Below are 23,834 nucleotides of genomic sequence, written 5' to 3' on the forward strand. Positions count from 1 at the left end.
TAACAGTTTTATTTCTCAAGCTATGCCCACAATATAGTTGCATTAGGTGAATATTATATTATTATTATACACAATGGATCTGTTTCCGTCTGCGTAGTTAATATAATAAGTAGTTAGGCAGTGGCGTAATTTTATAATATTTCTATGTGTGTAGGAGGAGAAGTATGAAATGTTTGTAAATTTTACCTATCACTCCCCAAAAACTGTTTAGTATGCATCATAAGCACTATTAAATACATCAAAAAATTGTGATATTATAATACCATGCATATTAATTATAAATATATATGCACATATGGAAACAAATAATTATTTTGTATTTAAATATTCACATACGATTGATATAACTATACAAAGTAGACATTATACAAATTGACTGATGTGCATCATCATCGCCATACGATAAAACAATATATTAGTGCAATATAGTGTTTATTATAAATAGTAAAATATTATCTAGAATAATAATATGTAAAGCTAGCATTTAGGTTTTTATTTCATACTATTTCTATAAAATATACCTACTATAATAGTAGTGTTGAATATAAGTACTTAAATTTGATGAATCAGTCTTTAAAGAAAAATCACGAGGGGGATATGTATACTACAGCGTATATACTATGATGTATGTAATGCAGTTTATATAAGAACCAAAAACGGGTTAGGTCTTTTTTGCCGGCTGCGGAATCATAACGGGTCGGCAAAAACAAAAAAAAAATAAATAAAAAAAATAGTAGCCACGCGTATAATATTACGACGTGTATACATCACATTATTAAATGTTCCGATATTCGATCGACATAATTATTTTAATACCATTATGCAGACGGACGAATAATATAATTATAAAAGCTATTATGCTGCGGCTATTATTATTATAACATGGTTTGCGGGGATAAGACTACGACATGCGGCCGCGGACGAATCGACATCGTCCATCCCGGGAGAAAGCGATTCTCCCCTACTATGCACATAATAATAAACACGACGATAAAACGTTGTTATTATCATTAATAGTATTATTATATTGTGTTGCAGGCGGCGAATTTATACCCACAACAACGCGGGTCATCTCTGTCTACCTCCATCGCGAGACGAGCGCGTTTCCCGCCGTCCCGGCTGCTGCACAACCAATTTATATTGTATTATTATATATATCTAGTAAAGTAGTTGCCGGTATTCCGGTTCCGAGCTGTCCAAACGATCGCCGCAGATGACCACGTTCTGCAAGACGTCCGGTTATGTTTTTTTCGCCGGCTCACACGCACGTTACACACCACACGTCGTCGTCGTCGTCGCAGTCGTTTAACATAGCGTTCAGTTGCTCGTTTACCGTTGTCGCGTCCGTTGCGCCCCTCGTGGTCACTGTGAAATTTACCCGATTGTCCACCGGTATATATATTTAAAAAAATATATCATCGTTTACAGTAATAAACGGCGTCGTTGTATTTTAAAAATCAATTCAATTTTTATTTTTTATTTGGTCGTCCGGTTTAGTGCCGATCAGTACACAAGACCTACGACGAAAATCCCAAAAAATTAAACAGAACGCCAAGCATACTTTACTCCAAACCCGAGCCACACAAGTGAGTCCTAGTGTATAATATAGGTACATTACGTTAACGATGTTGAATAATTGTGAGATCAATAAATTAAATTTTTATTTAAAAATATAAGTTAAAATATTTAATTCTATTACAATAATTCAATCGATTTCTCGTTTTCAAGTCATAAATTGTTTCGGATAATGTTTAATGTGAATCATTTATTTTTTTCGTGACAAAAAAACTTCAATAAAAACTCCATAGAAATACTTTATAAAACTATATAGTTTTGAGTTGGTAAAATTTGAAGTAAGCTTAAGTTATTAATAAAATATTATTATATACAACTAAAAAACTTTAAAACTTTATAAAAAGTTCAAAAAATTATCTATTCATTTTTTATTTAACTAAGTTAAACTTATGCAATTTTTCTATTAATGAATATCACCTTAACTGAGTTAAACAAAAATCATTAACTTGCTAGTTTAATCGAATTACTTATAACGATTATAATATAACAATTATATTATTTATTGGTCGCTGAATGTTTGTAAAAGACGATATTTTTTAAACATTAATATATTTTATTCTAATTTATATATTTTTGAATTGCATGCTCACATTACATTAATACAATTTAATTTTACCTCATTTAATTCGTCGATGTGAGGTTATAATTTACGTACAAAGAACATTTTATTTTATTATTGAAGTTTAAGTTAAACTATTCTATTTAAATTATGTATACCCAAATTTATATATATATAAAAATGATATAATACTTTTTAAATGGGGATTTTGCCAAAAACACAACAAGCCCGTATGAAGGTATATCATTTTCGTAAAATATTAAATAGTATATATTTAAATAGGATCATAAAAACTCGTTCAACCGTTATGCGATGTCTGTATATACCAACACACTGTCGGTACGACGTTACGTACTTACAATAGATATCTTCTGGTTAACGTTTCATAAATCACCATCAATTTAAAATATCTAAAATGAAATCAAGACTAATATTTTTTTAATTTGTTGATTATCCGGGTACGAAATATAGAACTCGTATATTATAATATTGTTGTCTCTAGAGAGTCGACCCTAAGCCAATAGGAAAATGTCATTAAGCACGCATATATAAATATTTCAGTACTTTTAGGTTTCGAGAAAAATTGATACATTTTTCACATATCCGATTATATTAAATATACGCACAGCCTATATTATGTAAATACCAATTTACACTCTGTGACAGGTTTTTTCCATATCCACACAGCTTTGAGTTCATCGATAAAATTAAACTGCGAATATCCTATACTATATACATGCAATTAGTCTGATAAATTTCCAAAGTCCTATCGAGTGAAGGTATTTACACACACGGAACCAAGATTAAAAAAAAGCGATAAAACAAATATAAGAAAAAAATGTGAGTACGGAAGTTTTTTTAAATATTACTAGTCCAGTAAATGGATTCGTAATCACATTTACAGTTTATATACCTACGCAATATATTATAATATGTATGTATAGTCGCAATTTGATTTTATTTTAATTTACCGGCGAAAGATGATAATTGCATCATTCGATTACGTAGAAAAACGACCGAGGGTGGACAAATTGACATGTGCAGAGAGCAGTCGAACAAACATTTATATTTATTTTAATTCAAACCGATTTCAGTAAAAAATATTAAATCAATTTCTTTTTTTTTCAAATATTAATATCATACCAAACTTAACCTTACTCGTAAATGTTAGGCTCGTATAGTTTGAAGATTCGTTAACTTGCTAGTCGTTGATGGTTATTACTATAACGATGTTTATATTGCTAAATTTCAATCGAAATCCAAAATTAAAAAAAAAAAAAAATGCATATCGATTCTATTAATATAGTTATTTAATATTTATATATTTTGTAAAATACTTATACTTTCAATCAAAAATTTAACATGAATAAAACAAAATATCCATATTTATATCATTTGTTTCACTAAAATAATATTTAATTTTCTTAATTCTTGATGAAACGATAACATATAATAATAATACATAATATGTTCTTAAGAGGATTTTATACCCGCATATGTTGTGTCTCTGTCTTACTAGCCGTACATCATAGCAAATTTGCATTCAACAGAACACATTTTATGTAGTTAGCTTTAATATTGCATTCAATTTACCTATTGGCTATTATCAAACTTTAAGATAAAAATATTATCTAAGACTTGATCGGGTATAACGTATTCCTAATATTATGTTTTATTTATTATTTTGGATTATCTTTATAGAAAGTATGGTCGTCAGTTTGAGTAAAAATAAATTGTTTTAAATAAATAAAATATAAATATATCTTACTAAGTAAGAAGTACCTAGTCAATTAACATTATTTAAAGTGGCATAATTACAATAATTATCGTAAAATTCAAAAACATAGAAATTGAAAACACATTTATGATTTTCTAAATGCAAATCTGTTAACATTATCGGTTTGTTATTTATTTATATCTGAAAGTAGAAAAGTAATAATATATTTAATTTAATTATCTTATTGGTTCGTGATGCTCAGCTGTATTAAATATTTTTTGGAACTGTAATTTCACTATACCAATTATTATATTATTATGGTTATTCAATTATGTGGTTTCTCTACAGGCCAAGGCTAATTTATCATTTGCACTGATCATTTCATAATGATGCTTAATTTGAACGTAGGCGAATCTATTTACCACTAAACCTTCTAAATGGAAAATAAAAATTGTATTAACTTTGAACACTGTTAATTGCTGTTAACATAATGAAATAATTGGTTTTATAATAATTATTTATAACCTTTAATGTACGTAATGTTGATTATTTAGTAGCCTGACGTATTGTTAATGTTTGACAATAAGATCATATTTTTTTTTTAAAATGTGGCTATCTTAATTTATATTTATAAATATTTTCAAAAAAATATTGGATAACATAAAACAAAATATATAAAGAATATAAACAAAGAGTGATATATATTTTTAGTTGCGATTAGTTTTCTAAAACTAAAGTTTTATAGTGTTTCTGGAAACAGTTTTGTCATTGTGTAATTTAAATAAACTTGTCGAAAAGTTGGTGTGGAAAAATATGTGCTTTTTGAGTAGATAAATATTTTTTTTTGTCTCACATAGGTGAATAATTAAAGTTTCTCAAATTACTGTTTTCGTCGTTTAAAGAATATTTATACTACTATATAATATATAACATAAATAATATTAATGGTTTTTTTTATATTTGTACATACAACAGCGTAATAAAATATTTAAAATAATTTACGAAAGTGCAAGAGTATTACGAGATTGGTTGAAAACATATTATTTCTTTAATAAAATTGTAAAAAGCCGCAAAAATTGACACTCATAAAAAATGTAATGTACGTGCAATCGAAAGAAACGTTTGGTTTGAAATTCGGTTGTTTAAAGTTTTCAACGAGAACAAAATATAATCTTAATAAATGACGTGAAAATAAGAACGCATAAATTCATAACATAAAAGAGACGTTTCCGATTGTCGATTTATAAAATAATGGGAGAAAAAAAAATAAAAGAATCGGCGGAAATGGAAGTACGTCATATCATGTCGATTGTGATAGTTCCACTAATATTTCATCATCTTGCCGCAAACACGGCTAAAGTTTAGCTTTCCCCTCGAATGCAGCAGCACCACTGAATTATGCTGACTACTACTAGTAGTAAGTAACTACTACTCGGCTATATCATTTTGGAAAAACGGCCGCGAGCCGGACATATTTCTCGCCACCGCAACCGTCCTCCTGACACGAGCCGCTATACAGACTCTCGTTGCAGACTGCTGTCAGACAGCAAGCACGTCCGCGTACGTCTTTGTTGTTATTACATTATTATTTTTGGCTATTACATTACCATCATTGTATTGGCCAGCAAATCCATTATAGAATTGCGCCACAGAAATCCCAATGCTTATTCGAATCACGTACTTAATCGAAACACATTAACACTAGGTATATGCGACATAAATCGGGGCCACGCGACACACACACACACACACACACAATAGGTAGGTATATATAATCACATTATTATTGTTATTATATTATATCATTGTTCTTATCATTGAGGGCTATTATCGTGGTCAGACAGACGACAATGGTCGTCGAAATAAATAGATCGACTTGTCGCAATCGTCTGTTATTATTGAATATATAAATAAAAAAAAATTGAACATAACAATATTTTTTCTTCGTTTATTATTTTGATTATACAAGTGACTCTTTAAAGGGAAACACTAATTTTCTAAAAAAAAGAGATTCTAAAGGTTTTTGTAAAGATATTTTTTATTTTTTTATAGTTAATATTAGTTTGTATAAGTATTTAGGGTTTGTTTTATTTTATTTTTCTACAACTCAGCTCATCGAAATTTTAAATAGTGCCTTGTATCGAAATTAAACAAAACCCGAATGATTTTTTGTTTTTTAATTATATGTGATACTATGTTATGTTGTGTTTATTATTGGGGTTAGTTTGATTTTGTAATGACTTATTTTAAATGTATCCTTAATTTTATCAATTCATTAAGTAGTACCGTTTACCTATCAATAATATTTTTTTTTTTTGAAATAGTGTTTTAAGAAATATCCTATAATTTATAAAAATTTAGTTTTGTACGAATGACTTCAAATGATCTCAAATGTTTTTAAATATCAATAGGTACTTCTTGATAAAATAATTGTTTACATTTAATAGAAACACTCTCATGCGCATTATAATATTATGCATAATATCATACATCAACTTTTGATGTCATTTTGACGTACGATGTGAGGCATCAAATAAATGACATTATTCTACAATCATTGTACATGTTTATATAACGCGATTTACGACATCAAAACCCCATATGTATTTTATGTACGTAATTTAAATACATACACGCACATACATAAGTAAGTATATACAATATAAAACCGCAAATATTTGTATATAGCATGTATAAAAAACGCTGGAAAAAAATACAACGATTAAACGTTTTAACACGTAACGAACTGTGTGAAGCGGAGGCGATGAATAGAACGTATTGAAAAAAAAACATAATAATTAGTAACCAAAAAACAATCCGTTTCGGTTATACACACTCACTCTATGCACACCGTTAATATGTGAATAACTGTCTGAAATTCTTTGGGTCAATTATTATTATTATTGTTATGTATATAATATTATATCATATATATTTTTTTTTACAAAAAATGTACGTGTGAAAATGTCAGATTAGGACTTTAAATATATCCAAATTTTGGATAACAGCAATAATAATATAATATTTCGATGAAAATATTTGTTTAGTGTTAAACAACCTTATTATTATACTCGGATCACTATCGTACTTATTATTTATTATTATAATAAATTGTTTTTCTCTCGTTAACTTGAATTCACGCACTTCTGAATGTCTTCACGGTTATGCGTAGTTAAATAGAATTTCTTCGTGTTCTAACAATATGTTGCTCATACTTTCCTCGAATAATATAACAGTTTGGTGGTATACTATCAAAGTTTTAACAATCAAAAACATTGTTGAACGTGATATCAATAACTGAATTATTTATCATCGACCGTATTATATAACAATTATAAATAGCAAACTCCTGCAGGGTTTATTTTCAAATTTCTTCAAGCTATTATAAGTACATTGTGTTGCCAATTGAGTATACTCGGCACAATAATGCACACTGTTATTAGCGTGGTTACATAATTACCTAGAATATCGAAGAAAGGATCAGACAGTATTTAATGTGATTAATTTTTTTATCCGTTTAAATTAGGTCGAAAATAATAATTTAAGAGACTAAAAAATAATAAAAACCAAACGCGGCTTAACACGCGTGGTCATTTATAAAATAAGGGGTAAGGTATTACTCGAGTGAACATTTTTACACACGCCAAAAGGTTGTCATATATTTATTGATGTTTTGATTTAAAAATTACATTTGGGTTATTTATTAGAATGAATAAGGGGTGAGAAATGGTTTTCATAGTGCTTTTAGTCAAAATGAAAATTTTCAATATTTTTTTCTCGTAAAATACTGAAATACTTCAAAGCGAAATATCGAAGCTGGCGTTTTTCAATCTATACACACACACACACACACACACACACACACAAGTGCGCGATTTAAGTTCATATTATATAATATTTGATGTAGTCTATACATAGTGTTATATTTATATAGACATAATCGACTAGGAAAATATGAAAAAAAGTGCGACTATATACCGAGTACCTATTATACATTTTTAATGCTCGGCTTCATCGAATCATTTTTATTTTTCGTCAAACTGTTTCGATTTTTATTCTACGTTTCGTTCAAATAATATAAAAATAAATAAACACTTAGGGTGCGTAATATAATATTATTAGTTATTACTTATTATTACTATTATTTATATAACACATATCTGATGTTCATCATATTATTATACGGTGTAATATATTTTATCATAAACCGGAAATTTTATATACAGTTGTATTACAGTAATACGAGACATTGATTTATTTATTTTTTTAAATTGACAATTAAAATTTAAAATATAAATAAAAAGATGCTTATTATGTTTTCTATTAAGATAGTTATTGCATGACTACCAATCAAATAATTAGTGCGTAAAAATAAAAAGTGAATGACAGGAGATGTAGGATAAGATAGATCGACTCCATACAATTTTGAGCAAAGGGCAAAGAGAAAAAATAAATACCTACTGTAAAGTTGTACAATATCCAATCTGACACAAACTCGACACTTTTCAACTTCGTTCAAATTTTTATATATTATTAAAATGACACAAGACAATTGGATATTCATCGTAGACATGTAGGAACTGATAAAAAACATTTCATCTTCAATCTAGTCAATAAAATATTGTTTAATACTTATTAAAATTTAAAAATAATCATCTATATTAATAAAATAAAATGTTTCTGCGTGTGTGTAAGCAATCTACAAACCAAATGTGCAACTAGAATACGATTTTTAAAATTATGCATTTTAAAGAGGATCTTATACAGTGATTTGAGGTATTACAAAAAATGAATATTTTTTGTTGTTGTTTGTATATAGGGTTATTATAGGGTTAACCATATTAATTGAGCTATACGTAAAACTAGGCCTAAAATGAATGACCTTTATTTAAATTTACGGTTTATACAGTGTCATTACATTGCTGTCATTGGTTACATAAAATAAAATAGGTATTATGATTGGATATCATTTTGACCTCTAATTTTATTTGGTCAAAACAACCCATTTGACCGTGTTAAAAATCTGTGAAGTTTACTTTTAACGGAATTTAAGAAGTGGTAAATCTACGGAAATTTAATTTGTCACGAACAATGCCGTGCATGATCAGCTAGTATTTATATATACATATATGTATGTATACCAGAGTTGTGAATTAGAGTTATCGATTTTTGTTGATAAAAACCTCTCGCGATATATTAAGTGTTTAAACATAAAACGGGAAAACCTATCCATAAGAGGAATAGAAATTTTTCATCTGATACAACTAATATCGAATATATACCCCCTCCTTCTTTGATCACATGTCACAAATTATAATATATCCTTAGGCGTTGCGACGAGATGTGCATTGATGAAACAGCGTACTATGTAAGAATACAATATATATTAAAATAATACGGTGAATGCGATTGTGTACATTATAATATACAGGAGCTCCACTTAAACGCGGGCGTTGTATTATATAAACTGTACTGTTAATTGAAACGGGTATAAGTGATTTATAATATTAAAATATATCGTATTATTTAAGCACAATATATACCTACATAATAATATTATATACATTGGTACGATTAAGGCGGACAGCAGACGTGCGCCTGGAGGTGAGTGGCCGAGAGTCGTGTTTTAAGAACTACCGTAATATGGAGGCGATCGTATAATAATAATATGTAACATATTGTGACAGTGAAGCTGAGTCGGCAGTGTACATATATTCAGCACATTATTCGCTGTATAATAATATTTAGTAACGACCGGTAGCAGTGTCAAAACAAATTACCACAGACTCAATAAACATGATACACTTATTGTAGCATATGGTGATTTTACAACATTCAATTTTACTATTGCTTAAATCTTGCGTTTATTAAACATTTTAAAACGTGGAATTATTAAGTATACCAATAGAAATTATAGAGATATTATTATGATAGAAGAAATAAAATATAATACGAGATAAATAATCATTTGATATTATAACTGATGATATTTTAGTTTTTGCGTTTAACAATATGAACGAAACGATTGAAGACGATTAGATACGGTCTCTGTCATTTTGAATGAAACGAATAGTTTTTGGGTTGTCGTTGTTGTTTTTATATCACTTGTCAATGAATACAAAATTGTGTTGAAAAACATTGTGAACATATTGCTTTTGAAATGTTGTTGTTTTATTTAAGGTTTTGAATAACAGATTTTATTATAAATAAAGAAAAAAAATAAAATAGATATTACATAATCTTGGTAAATGTTTTAATAATATTTTTTTTTAAGAAATGTAGGTATGTACTTTAGAGTTTTAAAGTACACGTTATTGCATGTTAATGTAGTTTAGAGAATATATTGTAAACTTTTAATGAATATAAAATAAGCACCCACACACGTATAAATACAGTTTTTGAGTTCGTTAAATCGACGGCCCTGCAGATGAAAATCATATTTAAATGATAAACGGAAAAAAACGAAAAATTATATATCCACACAATGATAGCGTCTATAATAATTATTATGGTGGCCCGATAACATCGTGTGCAAATTAATATAAAATACAGCGGCGACGATTTTGCATTATTTCCGTGTGTACTGTATGGTATACTGCAGTGTACTGACATACACGCATATCTATATTTTATATCCCTGAAATAAGAGAGTTTTCATTTACTATACCACATAACGCACTCGCCACTCATATACCTAACCTCGTATAAATATATATATGTGTGTATAAATAATATTATCGTTTTAATTGCATTACTATACATATTTAAACGTGTCTCATGCGCTTATTATAATATTCCAGGATATAGTATATTATTAAACAAATATAATAGTTACAGCTATTTATTTTATAAAATGAGTAACGTTAGTTCGTCCAATTATAGTCGGGACCTTATATTATATGTGACAATTAAATTATATGCATTGTGCTGTAATGTAGCCGTGTAGGTGGTTGTAAGTATGGTTTACAACATAGTTTTAAATGTTCAATTTCAAAAACGAAATATTTTGTACATCGTTGCGCAGACTTTGTACAAACGTAGTTAGCAGATGATAATTGTTAAAAAATGTATTAAAAAACGGCATATTAAAAATTGCACAAAACGTTTTGAGTAAAATTCGAGTGCATTTTCGTTTTTTTTTTTATTTAAAAATCTCTTTTTAAAACAAGAGATCATTGTTAGTGTATTTACGATAAAAACAATATAGTTTCTTTATATTATAATAGCTGTTTTGAAAAGAAATAAAATTCGTATTCTTTACATCGGGTCATTATCAAAACGTGTAAAAAGTCATTGTTTAAAGTGACACATCAAAAGGATTACGGAAGAATCCTATATACATAATATCTATATACTGTAGCAATACATACGGTTTTTGTATTCAAATAATGACATAAATATTTAATAAGAAGAATAGCGTTATGATTTATGAACGACCAAAACGCTTGTCAAAATAAAATCTGTCTCTGATACGCACATTTAATAACAACAATAATAACAATCGCTTTGTTTGACGAGTATCATATCATATATTTTATATAATACTGTTAACGGTGGCGTTGATGTTACTTATAAAACAACAACATTTGTGTGAAACCTTGCTCTAAAAACAAGTAGCTCTAGGGGGTCATCTGAATTTTTAATATAATTTATATCGGTATACACTATACATAATATTATTCATAATTAGTTAATCGTATTACTTAATATAATATGTCAAAATAAATGATTAAATTTTAATTTAATAATTAATTTATCTTTCGATTTTAAGAAAGTGCCGACCTCATTTTAAATCCAGTTTTAAAAACTGTTTTTATTATGTCATTTTAAAATTTAAAACAAATATAATGATCACGTAAAGCATAATTTATTATAGATACTATATTGTTTATATGAATAAAAAATCTTTTTTTATGAATGATTTTAATGGTTTAAATATTAAGAAATCAATGAAACAAAAAGTTTTGTGACAATACTTCAAGGTATGTGTAAAGTTTTTGGATTTTATATTTTAACATAACGAATTATTACTTTAGATTTGACTGTTGGGTTTCCTAATATTATTTTACAAGACGATGATCTTATATAAATATTAACAACAAGTCAAAGTTATTTTTGTCGAGAAAATATTTATCATTCAATACTCATAAAATTGATATAGGTATGATTATTATGTATTAAGGGATGCAGAATACAGTACTTATACTATAATATTATTATTTATTTATTAACTATTATGTGTATAATACACTGTAATAAGCTTTGTTTTGAAATAGTTTTTATTATTTTTTGCAAACAGTGAATGTATCGAATTTATATAAATTGTAGCACATTTAGTAATAATACTCAAATAACACAATTACGATACTTTCTCGTCGTTCATTGTATTTTGTTTGTATTGTGAATGTTTTTATTTAATTTGATGTAGTTTTTTGCTATTTTTAAAAAAGGATGTCACCCGTTTTAAAATAATGTTTATCGATATTTCTTATTATTTTTCTTCTCTTGAAATATTTTCGATTAGACTTCTCGGAAAAATAATATTTCTGATGTATAACTTATGGATAAAAAAAAATTTCTCTCACATCCTCAACAAAGTTATATCAATAACAAAAGACTATACCATAATGAAATTTCACAATTAAAAGGATTTTTGAATTAATAATTGTATGTATACAATGTATTTGTATTTTATAGGTTTTGTTATATAACATCCTTGAGAATTTTTAGATTGATTAATTAAATCTTAATTTTTTTCAACTGTATCTATTTACATTATAATAATCAGAAAATATTAATAATAAATATAATATATTTCTGTTAAGTGTTATTATAACATTATTTTGATCGTTGAATTGAATTTTAGACGCAGATAAATGTTTGTTTGTGATGAGTTTTTGGTATTATTATTATTATATTGTATAGTTATATTTTATTTTAATAATAATACTAAGCAAAAAAACATGTCACGCATAGAAATTTATGTTGAAAATTACTATAAGAGGAAACTAGCTATACATTTTAATACTTAGTAGTAGAAGTTTAGAGTTTTAACCTTATTTTACTGTGCTAGAGAGAAGTAAACGGATCACGGTAAAAAGTGGTGGTAACTTGTAGGAATAGTGAAGACGGGGTGGCTATGTGTTTGAAAGTTTCACCTCCTGGGGCTGCAACATTTGTGCCTTATGTTATAGTTTCAGTGAATCGAATATTAACTTTAGACTTTTAGATATTATTATAATACAACAAAAAGAAAAGGCTGACGTATGTACAGAGACAAAGTCAATATATAATATTATATGGCGGGCATAATAATATATACTGCATATTATATTATAGCGAACTACTAACTTAATGCACTAAAAAAACAATAAAATACGCTCTGGAATAAAAATATGAATGACTCTTATTAAAAATATAATTTGTTTACATTAATATATAAAAGTACACATTATACAAGTAAACTTTGAACGGAAAAACTGTCATAGGCTTATAGCTAAAAATAAAAGGTTTGCGCATGCCTGCTTAGAATGTTTAATAATAACACATAATGTGCTATTCTGAAAAATAGAATCCGAATGCGCATTATTTCAGCAGTTCCGTATAAGCATAATATTTCTATTACTTAGACGCATTATCCGGATGTCATGAATCATGATAAATGATAATAATAATGAATTTGTTGATTATACTAAAGTAAAATGTACTACACACTAGCGTAGGCGAATTGCCTATATAGCACGCCGTCGTAACACATATTGACGATAATATTAATATTTTATTATAAAATGATGTCATTTTTATATTAGAATTATTATTAATATCATGTGCCAAGAACCGGACTACAAATTTAATCTACTAAAAAATAAAAATTAAAAAACATATTAAAATATTTTCTGTAAATATATATGCAAAATTATTATTTAATTAAAAACAATTATAAATTATATATAATATATTATTATGAATTATAATATAATTATAAATTCGTTTTACAGTCTCTATCTCAGAATGGTTTCGACCCGACTGATGGTGATGGCTATCGTAGCCTGGTGCTGTACAATGACTGCCTCGGAACAATACTGGAAGTGGCACAAACCGTACACGTGGAACAGTTCGCCAAAATTGAATTTACCTACGCACGCGGCCGTCTACGGCAAACCACTGCCGAGGCCATACTTGTCTGCTCATGAAAAACCACGAGACCGTTGTGAACTGCGCAAGGTGGTTTTTACCCAAGATGCTGAATCGCCGCAGGTAAGCGAACCTCATATGACCATGTACTCGGACGGTTTTCGGTTTAATAGATGTTTTATATCATTATTATAAATAAATTCTACTACTATGTCTATTTACAGTACATCGTCTACAAGACCAAAATACCAGACTTGAAAGAATTTACACTGTGCCACTGGCATAATATTTTTAACTACACGCACGATCAACCCATATTCTCGTACTCACGTAAGTAGACCATACTCTGCTGTATCTGCTGATAGGTATACATATTATGTTTTTATATATTTTTGTAAAAAAAAAATATATATATTACTGCTATGACTCAGTGACCATTTTTGATAACGCTCCACTGCACATAGCTTTTTTATAATATATATATATATATTTATTTATACTCCGACGGTTTCCTAAAGTACCGTCGCGCCGCGACGACAAGATCCTAAAAATACGGTATAGTAAAAAATGTATGTCATCAAAGGCGTACAATATATAATATAGTAACGTGAGTTTATAAAGCCGTTTTTTAAAATAAAATTTTGCCGTTAAAAATTCACCTCCGGCCGCTTCCGGGAAAATAACGGCGGAATAGTAATTTTTTATGAGACTGCCGATGGGAACTGTCGGGGAATCCGTTCAGCGTTATATTAAAAATGAGCTTGGCATTTTTGGTTGAATTTACTAAAATTATTTGACAAACAAGATACACCTATAACATGTATGACATCATACATAATTTAAAAACAAATATTAACAGAAGTTAATACGTGGATAATAATACTAGTCTATTTAATTATTTGTTGTAATAAAATACATGTATAATACCATAACAATAGAGCGGTATTCAATCTCGATCTAAGACAACTAATTTTTAATTAAATGTTGTATGTGTTTGGAGCGATCCATTTAACGTAATTTATTATTTGAAACGAATACTGACGTTTTTGAGAATATTTTATTTAGATAATAGTTAAGTCTTTCTTAACAAACGTTTTAGAAAAAACAATTTTCAATTTTCAATTAAGTTTAAACAGTATTTTTATTCGAGTTTGTTTTGTTTTCGTGTACACAGATTCCGGCAAATCCCGTGTTATATATTCGTGGATCGAGAACAAGCCCGACAAGACATATTATTCGTTGGCCATCAACGGACACACCATTTACAGAATTAATTACCCGGAGAAGTTGTTCAAATGGTATCATGTGTGCCAGTCATGGAACGGTCACACGGGCGAATGGCAACTGTGGATCAATTCCGAAAGAGTGGGCAGAGGATTTTACAACTTAGTAAGTACAGGCACCATTTACACATCGAGTTTTTGATTGTTACTGCGTTTGTGTAACGGAACAAGAATTCTTTGGTTGAAGAAATTAAAAAATGATAAAAATAAAAATATATTTGTATCAATTTCAGCGGTCCATTAAAACAAATAATATTAAGTGATGTTTCCATCGTTATAATCTAGATCATGAAAATTATAATATTTTAATTTTGAATCATAACTGATTCACATTAACATACGATTTATGAATTAACCGTGTTTCATATTTTGTGATTAGTTTATGACTATCTTTAATGTATGTACTATGTACGTATTCCATATTTAGGTAACCGTAACTAATATGTGATATGTACTTAAACTTACATATAATTTAATACATATAACTATTCCTTTTAATTAATTATGGACAAATCATCTATATTTTGTCTGGTAATTTAGTTAGATCGTTTACCTTAAGACGGACGCATATGGATATTATTATCATCATAAACAAAGATAGATCCTTTGATGTTAATTAGAATTTTTCAATATGATTTTTTTTCAAATTTGTCAAAAGTGCTTTGCCCTTAAAACGAACGTATTAACTTTGTTGTATACAGAAATCGGGGCTAATCATAATAAATATTCATCGTTGCGAGATTGGAATTTGATCCACGATAGGTATGACGCTTATCCCCGCGCGAAATATGAAATGCAAACCGTATAATATTGACAGATCAACCGGTTATGATTTCCGTTTTCGTTTCCGTTTATAGACATCGTTATAATTGATTGTTTTCACATAAAATCGTTTTCGCGGCTGTGGATCCATTTGATCCCGCAAAATAGTTTTGATAAAAAAAAAATAATGTCAAAATATGATTCCAAGGTTTTCAAAGAAATTTCTTAGGATTCTATGTTCGGGAAATTAATTTATAGTAGATTTTAATATATTATAGCCTATGAAAATAAATTAGAATAATGTATAAAAATCCCGCTCTTAGAATTTCTTGCACTTAAACCGTTAAATGTTTTCTATTGAATTTACCAATAACCATATTTTTAATTTTACATTTTTAGTTTTTAACGAAAATCTGTAATAGTATAGGTTAGTAAATATTAGTTAACGCATAAACGTTGCATTTTACGAGAGGTATATTTTTCTGAAGATGCTCGTGTATTAAAACAAGACATATTGAACCGATTTACAGTTTATTATTTACAAGCAGCGCATGTTTACAGTACACGCGGATAAGATTTACTGTAAAGTGGTATATACCCTGAGACTTTTTCCCTTTGCTCAGTAAAAAGTTTACCAACAAAACTCACGTCATACTAAAATTGTTCTGCGTATTGATATTTATTTGTATTCGCCTTAACGGTTAAACACTACCATACCGTATAATATACCTTCTACAGACATAATGTCGTATGTCGTAATGTTTGAAAAATTAAGATTTTTTTTTTTTTATCGCGTAACATTTTTTTTCGACTGCCGTCGTTAACGAATGTGGAAAGTCACTTTTCACCACAGTCTCTTTTTTTCAACTTTTAATCATCTTCTTTTCTTCTATTTTTGTTAAATACATAATGTTATATGATTTTGTGACCAAAAGTACAATAAACTATCCACAAGATTGACGGCAATAACCGTAAAAGTGACAAAATCATAATTATATTACTACTACTACTAAGTGATAAAATATTATATCATTATTAATGATGAGATATCCACGTTAATATAAAAAAAAGATTATTCTTTGTAGAGGTCATGACGCAGGCAGACACGTTAAGTATATTTTATTTCCTTGCGTATGACATATAATATCAATTATTCAACTATAAAGTGCTAAAAATTGTTATTTTAATTATGCTTTTACTTTCCGGTGAAATAATACTTTAAAAGAAATATACATATAATAATAATGAACTCATAAAGCGTTGAAAGCAGCTACTAATCCAGTTTACCTTAATGACGTGTATAAATTCTCGTTGGTATAAATTAATTCATAGTTATATTATGATTCAAGCTAGTACTAAAAAATCTCGTACACTGACTCAAAAACTGTATAATTAAAAATATTATTTTTCCACACTCGTTGGGTAAATTAATAGATTTTATTTCAATAAAGCACTACAAAAGCTATGATAATGTAAATTACAGCTTTTATTGCTGAACTCGGAATAGCATTAAATATAGAACGACCGCAACATAAGAAAATGAAAAAAATATTTACATAGCCTTGAGCATTCTTAATTAGAATTATTAGACTAATCGTATTGTATGACTGGTGGTTAGTTATCATTTATCACTTAAGTTGACCTAACCCAACCCAACTAAAATGGAACAAATAGATAAATTATGTATGTATGTCAGTGAAAATGCTAATAATATCAATATTATAATATTAAAATATTGTTTTTAAAATAACTTATTCGTCTATACACATTACACATAGCATAATAGTATTATAAATTATATTGGTACCGCCAATATAAGATTTTGTATACTTACATTGTTTACTGATAAAGAAATATTTTAAAGAAAGATTTTTTTTCTAAGTCAAATAAAATACTAAAAAAACTGAATATTAAGTGAAATTCATAAACAAGAAGTCATCGCTCCCCATATTATAACCTCATAGTATTATTTACGCACAGGCAGTACGTATTTAACTTTCGACAATATTATATTTTATCGATACTTATGGTTATGTGTATGACAAGTAGAAACTCATCATGGATTAAAAAAGTTTTATTACTATTAGAGTTATCGAAAGTTTGAGATACCTAACGTAATATGGATATTGATATTTGCTTAAATTCCGGAAGTTTATTTCAGACATATACAAAGTTTACGGATTTTGTACGGAAATTGAATGCGGTGTCCAAAATAGCATTATATTCACGGTGGGGGTGGGTCATGATTTCCGATATTATTAATATTATTACGATTGTTAGTATTGTATAGAAGATTTAAGAATTTAAATATGTGTATGAAGGCACAAAAATATATATTTACCTATGACAATTGTCATTTATTAATATATTAGGTAGGGGATCATATTTGTCATTGGGTGTGCAAATTTACATTTACCTAACCTAGGTAGGTGTCAAAATTGTATGCAGAGGTGTATAATGTATAAGGTAAAATGTTGAACTTCGACCCCACTGGTTATCGTTAGATTGATAGTGTTTTTGTACTATACGAAACAAAAGAAAAATATTGAAGTCCTTCAAAAACATATTCTGCATTAAAAAAAAAAAAAAAAAAAAATAGTAAAAAATGTTATTTTTGAATGATTTAAAGTTATGCAAACAAATATTTTTAAAACGTTAATAGTTTTTGAAATAATGAGTGTCTTACGTTAAATGGATCACTCGATAATATTTAATACCAATGAATATTCCGGAAAACATATGATGAAAAGTATAAGAAATCAAAGATTCTAAATAAACGTTATAATATGTACGATTTGTTGTCCAATGCGTATTATATAATTTAATACATCGAATAACGAAACGTACACTATATAGATTCTGAGCGTGGTGCGAACGGAATTAAGTTATAGTATAGCTAAAGCAAAGTTTACGCGACTTATACGTGAGCTTTTACATTCGTTTCTCGTCTGGAAAATTACACAAAAGTTCGGGGTTTGTGTGTCTCTCAGTCAATGGAATCTTAGCTCGTATAGAATCGATTGTACGTAATCGAAGTTTCACATTATATGATTGTCTTTTTTTTTTTTGCAGATGGCTGGTAAAAAGATTAAAGGTGGCGGCGTGGCCTTTAGTGGACGGGAGTACCTGGATCAAGCGTTGGCCGTCCATTACCCGGCGTACTCGGGAGAACTGACGTTGTTGTCACTGTACAAGGCGGCGCTGACAGCGGGCAAGGCGTACAACGACCACAAGCACCATCACGTGCACAACTTCCATCACGGGTACGACGAGTCGGTGGACGAGGCCGAGACTGAGGAACCGCCTACACTACCCCCCAACCCGGACGCCACGAGGCCACCACACTTGGCGCACGGCGGACAGTTCGCCAACGGTCAACGGATACCCGCGCTACCGGTGCCTACTACCAGCAGTCCGGCACAGCAACAACCGCTGCTCCCTCAACTGCCACCGCAGCCGCAACTGCCGCTTTTCGACGGCGGCCTGTACGACTTTTACGACGCGCCGACTGCCGACGAGACGTTCCGCGTCAATCTGTTGGACAAGCGTGACGACAACCGTCGTAGCAGCACCATGACTCGTTACAAGCGTTGGACTCCCCTGTTCCGACAGCCGATGTCCGACGTCACTCCCGCCGCCGACGACCGAAACGCCAGGTCGTCTGGCAGTGAGCTGCATGACCGGAAGTATGAACCGGCCGAGTGGGAGGTGTCGAAGGTAGCCAGCGTGTGCTCGGCCTGCGTGACGGACCCGTTCGGCGCGGCTTCCGTCTTGTCATGGCACGAGACCCGCAAACAGTTCTACAACGGCGTCCACTATTTGCCCGCTCTGCCGAAGTGTTATTTGTTCTGAGGATATTCGCGTTCTGGTCATCGAACCACCGCCACCCAATCTCGCCACCCATCTACCGACCCTGCCACCCACCGCCGACGCAATATCGCCATACACTTTATTATAGCATGGTAGTAGGTGGGGGCGTCGACCCGGGGAGCGATACTGTACATACTTATACATAATATATTATTATTATTTTTATTATTAATAGTGCGCTGAACTTAAAACTATAATTTTACGCATTGGCACCTAAAATAAAATCATTATAAGCCATACATGACGCTTAAGTTGCGCTGTACACAGGTTTTTTTTGGATTTAAATTCGTAAATTTTTCCAAAATTAAAAAAAAATACACAGTTTACTCATATACAGTTTCTCTGCAAAAAAAAAATGCAGTGTTACGTGTAAGCCGATTACGGCCGATTACGTTAAAAAATTGAAAACTATTCATTGCGCAAAATCAAGTGTGGCGCATTATGTAAACGGGCCATCAGGTTGTAGTATAAGGCGTGTTATTTATTTATAAGCTGTATTTTACAATGTTGTACAACCGTACATTAAAACAGTGATAAAAATATTAAAATCGTTTTCAGTCCCTTTTCGTAAGTTCGTTTTATGACAACGCATAATTATCACCTATCATTTTAACTTTTTAAGCCTAATCGTCGGCGATTTAATATAGAGGTAGTCATTTTTCTCGGATTTGATACAATCTGCAGTCGGACGTTAAGATTGTAACTGCCCCGATCGTGCTCAAAAATAATTATTGTTGTTATAAAAAAATGTATTTCATCGATAATATTGTCTCTTAGCGCTCATTTTTTGTTTAATACACACAAACTGTTCTCGAACACGTCTTGTTTGGGTATCGGTCGTATGGGCGGACAAAAGTATCCTATGATAAATCCCGAAATTTCATCATTGCCTTTTACAACAAAACACCGTTATAGAAAACCTTTTTGCTTCTTTTTAATTATATTTTAAAGCGTAGAATTGTTTATGAAATCAATATGTAATATCTATAATTCCTTATATTCACTTATATATATAACATGTTATCATGTAAAAATATAAACAAGAAGTGATTCACAAAGCATGAAAATCCCATTTTTCTTCAATAATACAGTTATTAAAAATTTTAATTTTTAATTTTTTAATTTTCCAGAACTTTTAAATACCTATACTTAAATACAATATTTTTAAAATCTTGAAATTGTTATATCATACTTAAAGAGTTAGCTAATAGAGATAAAAGCTTTTGTTCACAAATGGAAACTCTTTATTTTACTGTAAATAATTTAGCGTATAATTAGTATACCTATCTCCTATTTTTATCAATTAGTATTATAGTTTAAATTCGATTGAATAATTTTTGAGTAATTTAACTTTGTGTACTAAGAATTAAGTTCACGATAATGGGTTTGAAAAGTATGGGGACTGTAATTCTTAAAAAAGTTTAATAATTGATATTAGTTTGTTAATAATTATTAATAATGGTCAATGTATAATATATACTAAATCCAATACTATATATTTTTGTTTATCTATTTTTAAGAACTATTATCCTTAGTATAAACATTTTAATAACTGAAAATTACTCTTTAGATACATCAATATTTTCAAAACAATTATCTACTAAAATTACAGTAAAAGAAGGTTGTTTTATTTAAAAACTGAATTTTTATAGTCGCAAGACACTTTTTAAGTAAAATCTCAGGAATTCATTATTAAAGGAAAATGAAGGAAACATGCTTAGTAAAGCATCTTGTATATATTATATAGAATATAAAAGGTGCATAAGTTGGAAATATTGATATTTTACGTTCTGCGTGTACCTTTTTTCTTTATAGAATGATGTGCCATGCGCCATAAAATTTAGTCTATAGTCAATCAAAGGCTTTGATCGACCTTTAGGGTTCGCTCTATTCATCCATATTGAACGCGTAGGCCATATAAATTATACTCGATAAATCTCCAAACTTATTTGATGCTATACATATACATTACAATCGATCGGATTCGAGATTACAGGACTGCTACAAGAGATCTATTTTAATGGTATATTTTTGTTAACGAATTGTAATAATTTCAGTATTTATCATAAAAATTTAATATAACATACTGCATAAATCATTTAGACATACAACTGAAAAATTACGTAGAACAATAACTTAATATTTTATTGTAGTACATAATATCATATATTTAATATGCATTAAGCGGTTTTGTAATAATTTTTATTATTTGTATAAGGAATAAATTATAAAATAATTTTTTTTTTTTTTATTAAGTATGTAGTATTAGTTGAAAGTAATTGTATAACTGTGATATCGTTACCGTATGTATTATGAATACAATAATAAATTGTATGTATAAACATGTCCAATTTATGTTATTAGCTAAAGTGTTTTATTTCAAAAATCAACTAAATAACCAATATGAACTAGTTTTGACGAGTAAAAATATGTACTTATATAGTTTCTACAGCAGTAGAATAATTTATGTAAAATCATAACTAGGTAATTTATACAATGTAATATATAATATAGAATAAGTTACATCTTTAGTGCTCAGTGAAAAATATGTGTCATATGTAAAATCATATTGTACATAAATGAGAAATTAATATTGTTTTCTATGTATAAAAAGAATAATTGAAAACTAATTAGCTTCAAAATCAAAATTAAAATTAATTTAATTATTTTGAAGTTAATATTTTTTTCTATCAATCGGTTGGTAATTACCCCAGTGGATAAAGAAAACAATTAAAAAGGAAAGAATGTTGTGAATTAAGCGACCAACATCAATACCACGAAGATTTTCCAATGGATGGTTTCTCCGGAATAGTTGAGATCGTGGGCGTTTCCGGGGGGGGGGGGCAAGACGGGGCAATAGAATAAACATAATAATGTACTATAAATAAAATATAAGTATAAAATGTATAAAAAAAAATCTTCATTTATTTTTTAAATTAATACCCCCCGTCTGGGGACAACCATGGTTGAGATTGCGTATGATTAATTTGTATATCATCATAAACAACATAAGACTTAAGACTATTATTAATAACATCCTTAAATAGGTTCCTATCCATGAATATTCATCATTCATATAAATACTTAAATACAATTATTACAAATATCCTACATAATACTTTTAATTAATAATATACAGATATGGATTAGTGATAAACTTTTTTATATCTATACAATTCTAATATAAACGATAAAATGTGAGTCAAGTATAAAACATAAATATTTGTATAAGAACATTAAAAATAAAATTTATTAGACTTTATAATTCTACACATATACAAACAGATTAATTAAATCACTGATTTATTATATTTATCATGTATTAACTTACAAGTTTAAATTAATATTATGCTAAAATATATTTAAGAATAATAATAACTACCATTCATATAAATTTGTTTCGTCAAATATCGGCATATTCTTATATTTTTTTTTAATACAGAAAATATTATATCAATATTATAATAAAAAATTACAAAACAATAGTGGAATTTATAGAATCTCCTATTGTTTGGTATAGACGTTGCTTATATCAACGTACACTATTGAAACATGTAGAATTATACAATAAAATACTTTATAGTAAGGACTAATAGCGTGTATGACTTACCATAACGCACAATAGTTTCACTAGAGATTAAGGTTTATTTATGCATTCTTTGCAATATACTAAAAAGGTATCGACTTAACATAATATGTATGTTTGAGATAAATAGTACTTCGCTTTTCTTCACTCTATCAATGACATAAGGGAAAAAACAGAAATGGATTTAATCGAATACCCAAGTTAAAAGAAAATAATATACAAATTGTATATTAAACTTGATAAATAAACTTAATTCGAAACTGCAGCATTTAAAATGGGTAAAAAATGTATTACAATAATCTATTATACCGGTTAAGTGGTATACATCTATTAATCGAAATAGATTCC

General features: G+C 28.8%; 2 protein-coding genes across 14 annotated transcripts in view; one reads left to right on the forward strand and one right to left on the reverse strand.

Annotated features, from left to right (window-relative positions):
• Window positions 1–23,834, reverse strand: part of LOC132932360 (coiled-coil domain-containing protein AGAP005037) — a 171,203-nt gene that overhangs the window by 81,102 nt on the left and 66,267 nt on the right. The gene's annotated exons all lie outside the window — the stretch shown is intronic.
• On the forward strand, window positions 1,080–22,573 carry LOC132923752 (uncharacterized). The gene is made up of 5 exons (XM_060987711.1): window positions 1,080–1,586; window positions 13,850–14,108; window positions 14,210–14,315; window positions 15,160–15,374; window positions 19,103–22,573. Exons 2-5 carry the CDS (start codon window positions 13,863–13,865, stop codon window positions 19,880–19,882), a joined length of 1,347 nt encoding a protein of 448 aa, XP_060843694.1. The 5' UTR covers window positions 1,080–1,586; window positions 13,850–13,862; the 3' UTR covers window positions 19,883–22,573.

The sequence above is a fragment of the Rhopalosiphum padi genome, chromosome 1, assembly GCF_020882245.1.
Source record: "Rhopalosiphum padi isolate XX-2018 chromosome 1, ASM2088224v1, whole genome shotgun sequence".
NCBI classification, from domain to species: Eukaryota; Metazoa; Arthropoda; class Insecta; order Hemiptera; family Aphididae; genus Rhopalosiphum; species Rhopalosiphum padi.